The sequence below is a fragment of the Ovis canadensis genome, chromosome 2, assembly GCF_042477335.2.
Source record: "Ovis canadensis isolate MfBH-ARS-UI-01 breed Bighorn chromosome 2, ARS-UI_OviCan_v2, whole genome shotgun sequence".
Lineage (NCBI taxonomy): Eukaryota > Metazoa > Chordata > Mammalia > Artiodactyla > Bovidae > Ovis > Ovis canadensis.
Genome location: NC_091246.1, coordinates 37,657,319 through 37,673,136, shown reverse-complemented (window position 1 = coordinate 37,673,136; position 15,818 = coordinate 37,657,319). Strand labels below are relative to the sequence as shown.

The window sequence follows — 15,818 nt, the reverse complement described above, 5'->3', positions numbered from 1 at the left end:
ATCTCTTCATAGGCATATTAGCCATTTGTTTATATTCTTTGGAGAAATGTCTGTTCAGATACTGTGCCCATTTTTAAATTGAGTTATTTGTCTTTATTACTGAGTTATAAGCATTCTTTATGTTTTCTGGGTATGTGTCCTTTATCAGATTTGCAAGAATTTACCTCCATTCTGTAGGTTGGTTGTATTTTCATTTTCCTAATGATGGCTTTCATTCCTTCTGGTTTTCCTGTTACATGTATCTTATACTTTTTGCATTTCCCACAGTCCTTGGATAGTCTGTTCTGGTCCATCCTACCCCAGTTCTTTGTTCTCTTTGCTTTTCTGTTTTCAGGGATTCTATGCATAATATCCTGTAGTTCAGAGGGTTTTTTCCCTCAAACCATGTCCAGTGTTAGAAAGCAGCCCATCAAGGCATTCTTCAGTGTTTTTATCTCTAGCATTTGACTTTGGTTCTTTCTTAGGATTTCCATCTCTCTGCTTATGTTGCCTATCTGTTTTTGCATACTGTCTACTTTGTCCACTGGAATCCTTAGAATATTAATCATAGTTGTTTAAATTCTGATAATGCCTACATCCCTGTCATATCTGGTTGTGATAATTTGCTCTGTTTTTTTGTGTGATATATCCTTTTGTTATGCCTTGTAATTTTTTCTTATTACTTAGCTGTGATATACTCTGTTAAAGGAATATGCTATAAGTATCTCAGTAATATAGTGGTGGGGTGTGAGGGGAAGGGAAAGAGTTGTGTACTTCTGTGATTAGGTTTCTGCCTTTTAGCGAGGCTTTGCCTCTAGACTGTGAACTTTTCAAAAGAGTTTCTCAGTTTTTCTTTGCCCCTGAGGTGGGATATTAGGGTTGGAGTTCTATATTTCTCTTCCCCTAGGTTAGTTATGCTTTGACAATAATCCTTCCAAGTTAGGTTCTAAGTAGTTTCTCCTGAGGGCAGGCCTAGTTAAAAGCAGAATCCTCCAGTGTATTTAAAAGGATTTAACTTCACTCCTTTGCATGTGGAATCTAGTTGTCTCAGCATAATTTGCTGACAAGGCCTTTTCCCCATTGAATTGTCCTTGTGTTAATACCAAACTGTCTTGATCACTATAGATGTGTAGTATATTGGAATTGGGTAGTATGAGTTGTCTCACTTTGTTCTTTTTCAAGATTATGTTAGCTATTCTGGGTCCCCCAAGTACCAATTTTGCCATTTCTGTAAAGGAAGTAGTGAAAAAGTTGACTTAAAATTCAACATTGAAAAAACTAAGATCATGGCATCCAGTCCCATCACTTCATGGCAAATAGATAACAGATGAGGAAACAATGGAAACAGTGACAGACTTTATTTTCTTGGGCTCCAGCATCACTGCAGATGGTGACTGTAGCCATGAAATTAAAAGATGTTCTTGCTCCTTGGAGGAGAGGCTATGACCAACCTGCTGCTGCTGCTGCTAAGTCGCTTCAGTCGTGTCCGACCCCGTGCAACCCCATAGATGGCAGACCACCAGGCTCCCCCGTCCCTGGGATTCTCCAGGAAAGAACACTGGAGTGTGTTGCCATTTCCTTCTCCACTGCATAAAAGTGAAAGTGAAGTTGCTCAGTTGTGTCCAACTCTTAGCGACTCCATGGACTGTAGCCTACCAGGCTCCTCCGTCCATGGGATTTCCAGGCAAGAGTACTGGAGTGGGGTGCCATGACCAACCTAGATAGCATATAAAAAGCAGAGACATTACTTTGCTGACAAAGGTCCGTCTTGTCAAAGCTATGGTTTTTCCAGTAGTCATGTATGGATGTGAGAGTTGGACTACAAAGAAAGCTGAGTGCCAAAGAATTGATGCTTTTGCACTATGATGTTGGAGAAGACTCTTGAGAGTCCCCTGGACTGCAAGAGATGAAACCAGTCAATCCCTAAAGGAAATCAACCCTGAATATTCACTGGAAGGACTGATTTTGAAGCTGAAACTCCAATACTTTGGCTACCTGATGTGAAGAACTGACTCACTGGAAAAGACTTCGATGCTGGGAAAAATTGGAAGACAGGAGAAGAAGGGATGACAGAGGATAAGATGGTTGGATGGCCTCACTGACTCATTGGACATGAGTTTGAGCAAGCTCTGGGAGTTGGTGATGGACGCGAAGCCTATTGTGCTGCAGTCCATGGGGTTGCAAATAGTCAGACACAACTGAGCAACTGAACTGAAAAGAAGGTAGCAGAGATTTCCATACAGTGATGTTGAATGTGTGGATCAACTTGGGGAGGATTACCATCTTAAGAATATTAATTCAGGATTGGGAACTTATGTACACCCGTGGCGGATTCATGTCAGTGTATGGCAAAACCAATACAGTATTGTAAAGTAAAATAAAGTAAAAATAAAAATTAAAAAAAAAAAGAATATTAAATCTTGTAGTCCATGAACATGTGTGTGTGCGTATTTGCTCAGGCGTCTCCAACCCTTTGTGACCCCATGGACTGTAGCCCTCCAAGTTCTTCTGTCCATGGAATTTTCCAGGCAAGAATACTGAAGTGGGTTGCCATTTTCTTCTCTAAGGGAACTTCCCGATCCAGGCATCAAATCCATGTCTCCTGGGTTGCCTACATTGGCAGGCAGATTCTTTATCACTATGCCATCTGGGAAACTACATGAACATGGATATTTAATATTTACTTAAGTCTTTAATTTCTTTTAAAAATGTTTTGTACTTTTTAGAGAGTGAGTTTTGCACACGTTTTTGTTAAAGATTTTTTCTTTTTTATGTGAACCATTTTTAAAGTCTTTATTCTGGGTTTTTTGTTTGTTATAAAATACTTTGGTTTTTTTGGCCATGAGGCACATGGGATCTTCCCTCCTCCACCAGGGATTGAACCCACACCCCCTGCATTGGAGGGGGAAGTCTTAATCACTGGACTGCCAGGGAAGTCCCAAGTTTGCACTTCTTGTTATTAAATTCATTCCTAAGTATTTATTATTTTTGTTGCCATTATAAATAGAATTTCCTTAATTTCATTTTGATTTTGTTCAGGGCTACTGTATAGAAATATAATTGATGCTGATATTATAAATTTTATCTTGCAACTTTACTGATTTGCTGTTCTAATATATTTAGTGGATTCTTTTGATTTTTTTGTATACAGGATTATATAATTTACAAATAGAAATAACTTTGCTTCTTACTTTCTAACCAAGATACCTTTTATTTCATTTGCTTGCCAGTTGCCCTGGCTAGCATCTCCAATACAGTGTTGAATACACGTGATGAGAGTGGACATCCCTGTATAATTTCTGAAATTCCTTAACCATTAAGTATAATATTAGTTGCAGTTTTGTTTACTAGATGTCCTTTGTCAAAGCAAGGAATTTCCCTTGTATTTCTAGTTTGTTGGGTGTTTTCAGTCATGAAGGGGTGTTGAACTTGTGGAGTTATTTCTATAATCAACATCATATAACTATACAGTTCAGTTATTTATTGGTATACGAATTACTTCTTTGTGTGCTTTGTGCTCTTTAGTAGATTTATAATTATTATGCTATGTAGTTTTTTAATTTAATTTATTTATTTTTGGCTGTGATGGCTCTTCACATCCAAATCACACTGGGATTTTCTCCAGTTGTGGGGAGTGGGGGCTACTCTCTAGTTGCTCTGTGCAGGCTCTTCACTGCAGGGTCTTCTCTTGTTGTGGAGCACAGGCTCTAGGGCATGTTGCTTTCAGTAGTTGTAGCCAGTGGGCTAAGTAGTTGTAGCTCCCAGGCTCTAGAGCACAGGCTCAATAGTTGTGGCATATGGACTTAATTTCTTCATGCTGTGTTTGATCATGTGATTTGATCATGCTTCTCAGATAAGGGATCAAACTCATGTCTCCTGCATTGGCAGGCAGATTCTTTACCACTGAGCCACCAAGGAAGCCCTGTTTTTCAAATTGGGAGGAAAAAGTTATAAACAAAAAGAACATTTATTATATCTTCTGTATCTATCCTGTACTTGTACTATATATTTATTTGTGCTCTTTCTTCATCTTGTTTCACATAGTAGTTAGTGTCCTTTCCTTTCAGCCTAAAAAACTCCCTTTAGTATTTCTTGCAGGTGAGGTCCGCTAGTCATCATCTGCTAGTTCTCAGTTTTTGTTTACCTAGGAATGTTTTAATTTGCCTATTTGAGTTTTGAGGAATAGTTTTGCTGGATATAGAATTTTCAATTGACAGATTTTGTTCTTTGTACTTTGAATGTTATTCCACTGCTTTCTGGGTTCCTAGTTTCTGGTGAGACAGCCTCTGTTTGATGGATGGTTTCTTTCTTGCTGCTTTCAAGATTCATTCTTTAGTTGTGAACAGTTTGATTATGATATATAGATAGATAGATGTGTATCTCTGAGTTTTTCTCTTGGGAGTTTGTTGAGCTTTTGATTGTTAGAGTCATTGTTTTAATCAAATTTGGCAAATTTTTGGCCATTATTTCATCAAATGCTCTTTTTGCCCCTTTTGTTTCCTCTTCTGAGACTCTTTATATATATATATTGATAACCTGATGTCCCATAGGTCTCTGTTCGTTACTTTCTATTTCTCTTAACTCAGACTGGTTAATCTAAACAGAGCTTTCTTCAGTTTCACTGATTCTTTTTTTCTGTTTCATCAAATCTGCTGTTCAGCCTATCTAGCAGATTTTTTAAATTTCAGTTACTGTATTTTGCAGCTTTGTGGTTTATATTTGGTTCTTTTCCTCCAAAGCTTTTTTTTGCTTATTTTTTACAATTTCTTCATGTTCATATGCTGAAAGATTTTCCATATACATTTCCTTATTTCTTTAGCCATGGTTTCTTTTAATCTTTGGAATATATTTAATACAGCTGATCTAAAGTCTTTTTCTAATAAATTAAATATCTGACCTTCCAGTTTCTGTTGGTTGCTGTTTTTACCCTTTGTATGTGCCATACTTTCTTTTCATGTTTTGTAATATTTTGTTGAAAACTGGATGCTTAAATAATATATTGTGGCAACAGGAATTTGGTTGTTCTTGTTTGTTGTGGTTGCTTCCTTACTTAATGACTTTTCTGACCTAATTCTGAAACGTCTGTGTTCTTGGTTGTGTGTGGCCAGTAAAGTCTTCACTTGGTTAGCTGAGTGGTCACCCAGTAATTGGGGAGAAGGTTACCTTATTAAATAAAATGCAATTGTTTTCCTGGAATCAACAAACCTCCTGGGCATTTTAGAGGAGCTCTGTGTGTCTTTGGGGGCATTTTAGAGGAGCTCTGTGTGTCTTTGGGGGCATTTTAGAGGAGCTCTATGTGCATTTGGGGGCATGCCTTTAACATTCAGCTAGGTAGTTGCAAATTCAGCCTAGCTCTCACTTCCTGCTTGTGCAGATCTCAGGTTCACCAGAGGTGCTAGTTGAAGGCCATCTAATGACCTCTTGTGACTTTTCTGAGCATGTGCATAGCTGAGGCATATTCATGGCTTTATACATTGGCCTGATCTTCTAGTTAGAAATTGGTCAGAGATTTTCAAAGCCATACAGACATTTCATATTCCACCCTTTCCTATTAAAATAGTTGTTCAGTCTGTTTGACCTGCTGAGTCCCTGATGGCTCAGATGGTAAAGAATCCACCTGTGATATAGGAGACCTGGGTTCGATCCCTGGATTGGGATGATCTCCTGGAGATCTTTTAACTAGAGCAAGTTAAAATACCACAAAGTTTACTATAAAAACCAGTTCAACTATTTTCCTTGAGTAAATCCTCCCTGAATTGCTACAAGCCTCACGTGATTTTCTAGATTTTGAAGAAGTTAATTCTTACAATTTTTGCTATTTTTCTCATTGCTTTTATTGAAGACAGAATTTTTGAGGATCCTAACTCCCATTTTCACTACTATCCTCAGCTTTACTCTCAGCTTGTCCTTTCATTCCTGTCCTCATTCCCTTTTACTGGTACGGTTAGATGAGACTTTGTTTGGATTTATTCATATTTGAAGTGTGGGATTCTGCTGAGGACATTCACTGTAACTGTATTTACAATAGCAAAAGAGTGCAAAACCACCAATATGTTCCAAAATAAGGAAATAGATTTTTTTTAATGGTTCATCTATGTATCCATTTGATGGAAACATTTTGCAAATACTGACAATCATACATACAAAGGAAAATGTTTATGATATAATACAGTTGGAAAGAAACAGTATAAATACAGTAATTGAAAATAAGCTTTGTAAAGAGATAAGCATACTTGAGCATGAAAAACTCTGGTAGGAGCCTTATCAAAATGATAGCATTTGTTACTCCTTGGTGATAGTTAAATGGTGTTAAGTAAAACAAATTATCTTTGTTCTACATTATACCATAAGGTTGTATGAATTGTTATTAATATGAAATGCAGCCATTAATGTGACACACATATTAAACTTTTTCATTCATGTTTATTCAGGTAAAAATTATATAACTGTTGAACATTGGCAATTTAACATAAATTTTTATAAATAAATAAAGAGAGAGTTGTAAAAACATGCTAATAACCCTAGCATTGGGGCTAACAAAATACATATGAACTGTTTTAATCTCCAGAGTTTATGGTGTAGAAAAATATTCAGTTTCACTGGAGTATATTAGGGTGAATTGTTAGGCACATAAGTAACCTGTAGTCTTACTTATTAGCATTTCATTTTTTTTTCTTTTTAGGCGCATATTAAATTTCCTATTGACTACCCATATTCACCACCTACCTTCAGATTCTTGACCAAAATGTGGCACCCCAACATTTATGAGGTAAGAGATATCTATCATGAATTTCTTTGAAGATTTGATTTTTTGACACTGTCCTTTAAAATAACCTCCATAGCTCAGTATACTGTGGTGACAAAGAACTATTTGTGGCTTTTATTATACCAGTGTATATTATGGTTAGGGCTTTCCAGGTGACTCAGTGGTAAAGAATCCTCCTGCCAGTACAGGGGACTCAGGAGCCACAAGTTCGATCTCTGGGTTGGGAAGTTCCCCTGCAGTAGGAAATGGCAATCCACTCCAGTATTCTTGCCTGGAGAATTCCATGGACAGAGGAACCTGCCGGTCTACTGTCCATGGGGTCGCAAAGAGTTGGACATGACTGAGCACACACTGTTCCATATTACGGTTAATTTAAGATTGAGACTTTAAAACTTTGCTGCTCATTGCTAAGATTATAATTCATATGTGTTAGCATTTACATTTTTAAAAATTTAATAAAGTTATACAAATTTATTTGTGTACCTGTTCCCTAGCTTCACAGACTCTAGCTTCACAATTTGGCACTTTGATCAGAGATTCAGCTTGTGGTGAAGGGAGTGGGAATCATTTGTACTGGTCTTTAAGGAGTTGCTGCATACTGGCTGAGAGTCTCTTCTGAAAGAAATTCAGGGTTAGGGTCTTCTGTTGGATAAGTGCACATGCCTGGGAAAACAATTTCTAGCTTTTTTGATGAAATGTACTTAGCTTTGTGCTAAGTTTTAAGGATCCTGAAATGATTCCTTATGTTTCTTGGGGTATATGTCAAGGCCTACTGATAAATCCTTTGAGTCTACTCCTTTACCATTCTGTAGTCTGTTTCATTACAGTAGGAATCTGAAGTTGTAACTGAGGCCCAAGCATTAAATTTGTTTTTCTAAATTTGCGACTTTAGTAGTATAATTTTTGGGGTTTTTTTTTGGTCACCATGTATATTGGCAAGCTCCTGTGCTCCAGAAATAGAGCTACAAGGCCTTTACTTATTCTATAGTGCTGAACAGATCTCAGTCTATATAAAGAACACCTTGGAGCAGCATTATTGTTTTTCACAATCTGCTTTTTTCTGTAAGTCATTATCTTCATTTTTCTTTTCTTAAAACGGGACAAAGAGTGCTCAAAAGGTGATACATTGTAACATTTCCAGAAATAAGCTCCCAGAATATTGTTTTCTTTAGTATCTTTAGTATTTGACATAACCATAATACAAACAACACTGAATGTGTTATACCGTTCTGTATAACAAAGTTATCCTGTTGTAGGAGAGAGACTATAGAAATATTTCACTGTTTCATAAGTTAAAACTGAGTTCAGTTAATACCGAAATATTTTTGTGTCTGTCTCCATTTAATAATCACAAATTCTTGCCTTCAAAACTAGGTGGTATATATAGGTTTTAGATAATAAAAGAGAAGTGAAAACAACATTGAATGTGTTATACTGTTCTATATAACAAATATATACCTTGTCTTGCCACTGAGAATGCATTCACGTTAGAGCCACACACTTGCCTGTTTCCATCTCATTTATCTAATTCTCAAACTTTTGTCAAAAAAGAAGAAAAAGCATGATAAAGGAACCAAAGCTTTTCCAGAAGAAAATGTAGGTAGATACAGTCCCCTTTCCATTGCTTTTTCACCACTTAGGTAGGCAACCTAGTTCTGTCTCTTAAGATTTAGCATTGGATCATTATTTATAGAAATATTTTTCATATTCATAAAAATTCTAGCAGTAAAATAATATATGCATATCTTACGGATATGCAGTTGTTTACCATGCCCTATAAGTTGTTTGTAAACAAGTGTTAAGTCATAGTTAAGCATTAAATTTAATGCAATCAAATGAGTCACAAGAGACTTTCCTCACATTTGTTAGTTTACTTTGCTACATTCTGGAAATGGTATGAGAATTGAACTTGGGGGCCCAAGTATGTATTTGTGATTTTAGACATTAGGGCTCATGGTTCTTAGCCAAAGGGATGGGATATTCTTGGAAATTGCTCTCTACTCATCCATCTATGTTGTCACCTAGAAACACAACGGACCTCAGTGTCTCTAGTCACCAAATTGTTTACTACAGAATTATTTTTAATAGAACTGGGATTGAAATGGGGGAACAGTGACAACAATATCAATAGCAACAAAATAATACTAAAGCAAAAGCCTACTCAAATGCTAAAATATATGAATTGATGAGTTTTTTGTGTATTAACTTTGTGAGCATTAAAAATATTGTAAGGACTATTTTGGGTAGAAAATAGTTCATCAAGTTTTTAAAAACTAGAGCTTTGGTATAGTTGTGTTAAATACATTCACAGATATTACTGTAGCCCCCAAAGTTATAAATAAACTGCTGTGTTACCAATTTGAACATTTATCATTGCCATATTTGTGAAATTTATAAATACCAAGGGGAAACTTAGAGAACAAAAGAAATTTAATATGAACTTGTCATCAATGACCATGCTACACAGTTGACTCCTTTTTACTTTATATGTTAAGTGATCTCAGTAACAGTTTGCCTGGTTACATGTGTTGTGTGTGTTCAGAAGTAGATAACCAGACAAGCCCATTTGCTTCACAAATCATGTATTCAAATGAAGTTTTTGTACACAAACTCTTCAGTATGAACTTCACAGCTATGGCAACTCAAAAATCTCACTGCTCTTTGTATTTGTTTTCATTTTACATCTCAGAACTGCCTTTCTCAAAGCTTAGAACTTCTCCCTCCCCCCTCCTTTTTTTTTTTTCTAAGATTTATTTATTTTTGGCTATGGTGAGTCTTTGTTGTTGCACATGGGCTTTCTCTCTTTGCAACAGGCAGTGGCTACTTTTTGTTGTGATGCGCAGGCTCCTCCTTGGAGTGGCTTCTCCTTGAGCTTCAGTAGTTGTTGCTTGCAGGCCCTAGTGCACTGGCTCCATAGTTTGTGGCTTATGGGCTTAGTTGCTTCACAGCATGTGGAATTTTCCTGGCCCGGGGATCAAACCCTTGTCACTTCCCTATAACCTGCAGATATTTCCTCTCATACGTATCGATTGTTTTTTTCCCATTTTCTTTGATAATGTCCTTTGCACAAAAGTGCTGAATTTTGATGGAGAGGTCTAGTTTATCTTGTTTATGCATGGTTTTGGTGTCATACCTAAAAGTCCATTGCTAAATCCAAAGTCATGAGGATTTTAAACACACATACAGACAGACACAGACACACTGTTATAAAAAGACTTTATGATTTAGGCTCTTGGATCTTTGTTCCATTTTGAGTTAATTTTGTATATGGTATGAGGTAGGAGTTCAACCTCATTCCTTTGGAAATCCAGTCCCAGCATCATTTGCTAAAGAGACTGTTCTTTCCCCATTGGATGAACTTACCATCTTATCAGAAATCAATTGGCCATGTTGTATGAATCTGTGTAGACTCTCAGTTCTGTTGCCTTGATCTATATATCTGTCATGCCAGTCCTAAACTGTCTTATTCTCTGTAGCTCTATAGTAAGTTTTGAAATCAGGAAGTATGAATCCTTCAACTTTATTATTTTCCAAGATTGTTTTGGCTTTTGTGAGTCCCTTAAATTTCCTTATAAATTTTATGGGCGGTTTGTCAGTTTCTACAAAAAGGGAAGCTAGGGTTTTGATTGGGATTGGATTGAATCTGTTTTATTTATTTTTGCCATGCCACATGGCTTGTGAGATCTTAGTTCCCTTACCAGAGATTGAACCTAGGTCCTGGGCAGTGAAAGCACAGAGTTCTAACCTTTGTCCATGGGATTTTTCAGGCAAGAATACTGGAGTGGGTTGCCATGCCCTCCTCCAGAGATGCCTCCACTGGAATTTCAAAAATCCCAAAATGAACTGACTTGAGGGTTGATCTTATATCCTACAACTTTGTTGAATTGATTCTCTCTAGTAGTTTTCTTGTGAGTTCTTTGGGATTTTCTTTGACTTTTACAATAAAAATGGATTTACTTCTTCCTTTTCAATTTGTACACTTTCAGAATTTTTCTTAATTCCTCTGGCTACTACTTCCAGTACATTGTAAATAGCAATGGTAAAAGTGGGTGCCCTTTGTCTTATTTCTGATCTCAGGAAAGTTTTCACCATTGAGGATGCTAGCTGTGGGTTGGTTTTTTGGTCTCAAATTTATTTATCTTCTTAATATAACTCCCATTTACACTTTTAAGATAGCTGGAAAGTATGGTTTTCTGAGTGTTTTTATTATGAGTAAGTGTTGGGTCTTGTCGAGTGCTTTGCCTGAATCAGTTGAGATGCCCATCTTTTTTTTTTTTTTTTTTTAATGGAAACAAGGGCATTTTCTTTATTCTTAACCATGTTTTTATTCCAAGTTAAATCCAGCAGGTGAAACTGATTGCTCTCTTCCAGTGATCTGGGCTCAAAAGACAAATACAACTGCTGACGTCTTCATTGAATTCACTGATGATGAGACTTTTGCTGGAATTGTCCATCCTGCTGTTGCTCATTTAGGGTTGTTGTAAAATTGCTGCTGTTGTTTAGTCACTTAGTTGTGTCCGACTCTTGCAACCCCATGGACTGTAGCCCGCCAGGCTTCTCTGTCCATGAGATTTTTCAGGCAAGAATACTGGAGTGAGTTGCCATGCCCTCCTTCAGATATGCCCATCTTTTGATATGTCATTTCTGCATACGTATCTGTTTACATCATTTCACTACTCAGAAATTTTACTTAACACACACACTAAACTGTGAACAAAGTAACATACTCCTCTGTTTGTTCTATTTTTCATTCAAACTGTGTTCTTCACTCCTGTGGTAGGTAGAATAATGCTTCCACAGAGATATCTGCATTGTAATCCCTGGAATCTGCGATATGTACCTTCACATGTTAAGAAGAATTAGGCTTGCTTATCAGGTGACCTTGAACTGAGATTATTTTGGACAATCTAGGTGGTCCCCATTAGAGTAGGGGGTCCCCAATCCCTAGGCCTTTTAGGAACCAGGCCACAGAGAATGAGGTGGGTGAGCAAGCCCCCATGTGATGGGCGAGCAAGCCAAGCCTCATCTGTATTTACAGCTGCTCCCCATTGCTCACATTATTGCCTGAGTATTAGATTCTCATAGGAGTGCAAACCCTACTGTGCTTGAATCATTCCAAAATCACCCCTCACCCCCACCCCTTTGAAATTGAAGTCACTCAGTCATGTCCTCGGAGAAGGCAATGGCACCCCACTCCAGTACCCTTGCCTGGAAAATCCCATGGACAGAGGAGCCGGGTGGGCTGCAGTCCATGGGGTCTCGAAGAATCGGACACGACTGAGCGACTTCACTTTCACTTTTCACTTTCATGCATTGGAGAAGGAAATGGCAACCCACTCCAGTGTTCTTGCCTGGAGAATCCCAGGGACGGAGGAGCCTGGTGGTCTGCTGTCTATGGGGTCGCACAGATTTGGACGCAACTGAAGCGACTTAGCAGCAGCAGCAGCAGTCATGTCCAACTCTTTGCAACCCCATGGACTTTAGCCTGCCAGGATCCTCTGTCCATGGGATTTTCCAGGCAAGAATACTGGAGAGGGTTGCCATTTCCTTCTCCAGGATATCTTCCCAACCCAGGGATTAAACCCAGGTCTCTTGCATTGTAGGCAGATACTTTACCATCTGAGCCACCAGGGAAGTCTAAATATTTCTTTGAGCCCCTTTTTTGGTGGGGGGTGGGGATGGCAGCAAGAATATGGAGTGGGTTGCCATTCCCTTCTCTAGGAGATCTTTCCGACCCAGGGATTGAACCCTGGTCTCCCGCATTGTAGGCAGACGCTTTACCGTTTGAACCACCAGGGACGTTTTCCCCACCCCTGGTCGTGGAAAATTGTCTTCCGCCAAACCAGTCCCAGGCATCAAAAAAGTTGGGGACCACTGCCTTAAAGTGGAAGAGGTAGGGTAGGAAGAGAATCAGAGTGAGAAGGAGATGTGACTTTAGAAGAAAGGCTCCAAAAATGCAGCATTGCTTCCTTTGAGGATTAGAGGAAGAGGGCCAAGAACAAAAGAATGTGGGTGGCCTTTAGAAGCCAGAAAGGGCAACGAAAGGGATTCTTTCCTGGAGCCTCCAGTAAGGAATGTGTTGCTACCCACACAGTTGACTTTAACCCTGTGGAGAGCAGTGTCAAACTTAGACCTACAAGACTGTAAAATAATAAATTTGTGTTGTTTTCAGCCAATTTTGTGGTAATTGGTATAATAGTACAAAATAAATATAACTACCCAAACATATTTCTGATGTTGGTTTATTTTTTCAGGCAATCTCATGTCTAAATTTCCTTTAGGTTATTAAAATTGAAATCATTATTTAAGCTTCTTCAACCTTTAAGCCTTTCATTTTTCTTCCAAAGCACCTCCTAGGTGTCCTCTCCAAATATATCTAGTTTCTCTCTCCTCGTTTCCATAGTGTTGTTTTGTTTTTTTTTAACTTTTTCATGTTCTCTAACATTAATACAAAGTTTTGGAATATAGTGTTTTACATTGATGTTATTAAAATTTTATTTTCCTTTTTAAAATGTTCTTTTATCTGGGTGTGTGTGTACATGTATATAAATTCAGGTTTATATATAAGATTTATTCTACTTTATATGATTATACCTCTCTTTTTAAACATTTGAATCTTTTATTTTAAACCAATAGGCTACTACATCTTTCTCAGTCTTTTCTGTTAACAGTCTCTATTGCATATGAGAGAGTCCATCTGTGTTTTAACTTAGCACTTGTGAATTAGATCCTATAATTTAAATTTATGAACTAGAATATTATACATAGTGGTGAGTTCTTCTATCCATATACCAAGGGAGTTATATATAATTGTTAGGAGGCATGTATCAGTTTATATAAGCCATACTTATTGAAGCCAGTCATTGATATTAAAGGTGATTATAGCTTCTCTGTAGACAGGTTATAGGCAGATTTTCTTTTTAAAAAATTGGGGTATATTTGCTTAACAACATTGCGTTAATTTCTGCTGTACAGTGAAGTGAATCAGCTATATATAAACATGTATTCCCTCCCTCTTGGACCTCCCTTCCTTTTACCACACCCTCTACCCCCATCCCACCCATCCAGGTCACCATGGAGCACCCAGCTAAGCTTCCTGCACTATACATCAGGTTCCCACTAGTGATCTATTTTACACATGGTAGGGTATCTATGTCAGTTCCAATGTCTCAATTCATTCCTCCCTTCCCCCACCCATGTTCACACATCCATTTTCTTCATCTGTCTCTGTTCCTGCCCTGCAAATATGTACAATTTTTCTACATTCCACATATATGCGTTAATATATGGTATTTTTCTCTGACTTCATTCTTTGTGACAGTCTCTAAATCCATCCACATCTCTACAAATGACCCAATTTCATTCTTTTTTATGACCAAATAATATTCCATTGTGTATATATATGTGGTGGTGGTGTTTAGTCACTAAGTCGTGTCTGACTCTCGCAACCTCATGGACCCACCAGACTCCTCTGTCTGTGGGGTTTTTCAGGCAAGAATACTGGAGTGGGTTGCCATTTCCCTTTCCCAACCCAGGGATCAAACCTGTGTTTCCTACATTGGCAGGTGGATTCTTTACCACTGAGCCTCTTTTATATATATATATATATATATATATATATATATATATATATCTCCCACATCTTTTTTAATCCATTTATCTGTTGATGGACATCTAGTTTGCTGGTATGTTGTGACTATTGTAAATAGTGTGCTGCAGTGAACATTGGGGTGCCTGTGTCTTTTTGAATTATGGTGTTCTCAGGGTATTTGCCCAGTAGTGGGGTTGCTGGGTCGAATGGTAGTTCTATTTTCAGTTTTTTTTAAGGAACCTCCATACTTTTCTCTATAGCAGCTGTATCAATTTACATTCCTACCAATAGTGCAAAAGTGTTCCCTTTTTCTCCCCACCCTCTTTAGCATTTATTGTTTGTAGATTTTTTGATGATAGTTGTTCTGACTGGTGTGAAGTGATACCTCATTGCAGTTTTGATCTGCATTTCTCTAATAATTAGTGATGTTGAGCATCTTTCCATGTGCCTCTTGGCCATTTGTATGTCATTTTGAGAGAAATGTCTATTTAGGTCTTCTGCCCATTTTTTTGATTGGGTTGTTTAGGGTTTGTTTTTCTTTTAATATTGAGCTACGTGAGCTGTTTGTATGTTCTGGAGTAATCCCTTGTCAGTTGCTTTGTTTGCAAATATTTTCTCCCATTCTGAACCTTGTCTTTTCATCTTGTTTATGGTTTCCTTTGCTCTGTGAAAGCTTTTAAGTTTAATTAGATTTGTTTAATTTTTGTTTCATTATTCTAGGGAGTAGATACAAAAAAATCTTCCTGTGATTTGTATCAAAGAGTGTTCTTCCTATGTTTTCCTTTAAGAGTTTTATAGTGTACCATCTTACATTTAGGTCTATAATCCATTTTGAGTTTATTTTTGTGAATGGTGTTAGTGTTCTAATTACATTCTTTTACATGTAGCTATCCAGTTTTTCCAGCAGCACTTACCAAAAAGACTGTCTTTTCTCTGTTGTATATTCTTATCTCCTTTGTCATAGATTACATGACCGTGACCATAGGTACGTGGGTTTATCTCTGGGCTTTCTCTCCTGTTCATTGATCTATAGGTCTATTTTTGTGCCAGTACCATACTGTCTTGATTACTGTAACCTTGTAGTATAGTCTGAAATCAGGGAGCCTGATTCCTACAACTTTGCTTTTCTTTCTCAAAATTGCTTTGGCTATTTGGGATCTATTTTGTTTCTATACAAATTATAAAGTTTTTGTTCTAATTCTGTGACAAATGCATTGGTAATTTGATAGGGATTACATTGAGTTTGTAAATTGCTTTAGGGTAGTATAATCGTTTTCACAGGATTGATTCTTCCGATCCAAGAACATGGTATGTCTTTCCATTTGTTTGTGTTGTCTTTGATTTCTATCTTCAGTGTCTTCTTGTTTTCTGAGGACGGGTCTTTTGCCTCCTTGGGTAGGTTTATTTCTACTTATTTTACTCTGTTTTGTTGCGATGGTAAATGGAGTTGTTTTCTTAATTTCTCTTTCTGGTCTTTCATTG

General features: G+C 37.4%; 1 protein-coding gene across 1 annotated transcript in view; it reads left to right on the top strand.

Annotated features, from left to right (window-relative positions):
- The window catches only part of UBE2R2 (ubiquitin conjugating enzyme E2 R2), a 101,040-nt gene that overhangs the window by 68,719 nt on the left and 16,503 nt on the right, over positions 1 to 15,818 (top strand). Inside the window, exon 2 of the mRNA XM_069575891.1 lies at positions 6,662 to 6,748. Coding sequence (XP_069431992.1) covers positions 6,662 to 6,748 — 87 coding nt within the window. The remainder of the gene's footprint in view (positions 1 to 6,661; positions 6,749 to 15,818) is intronic.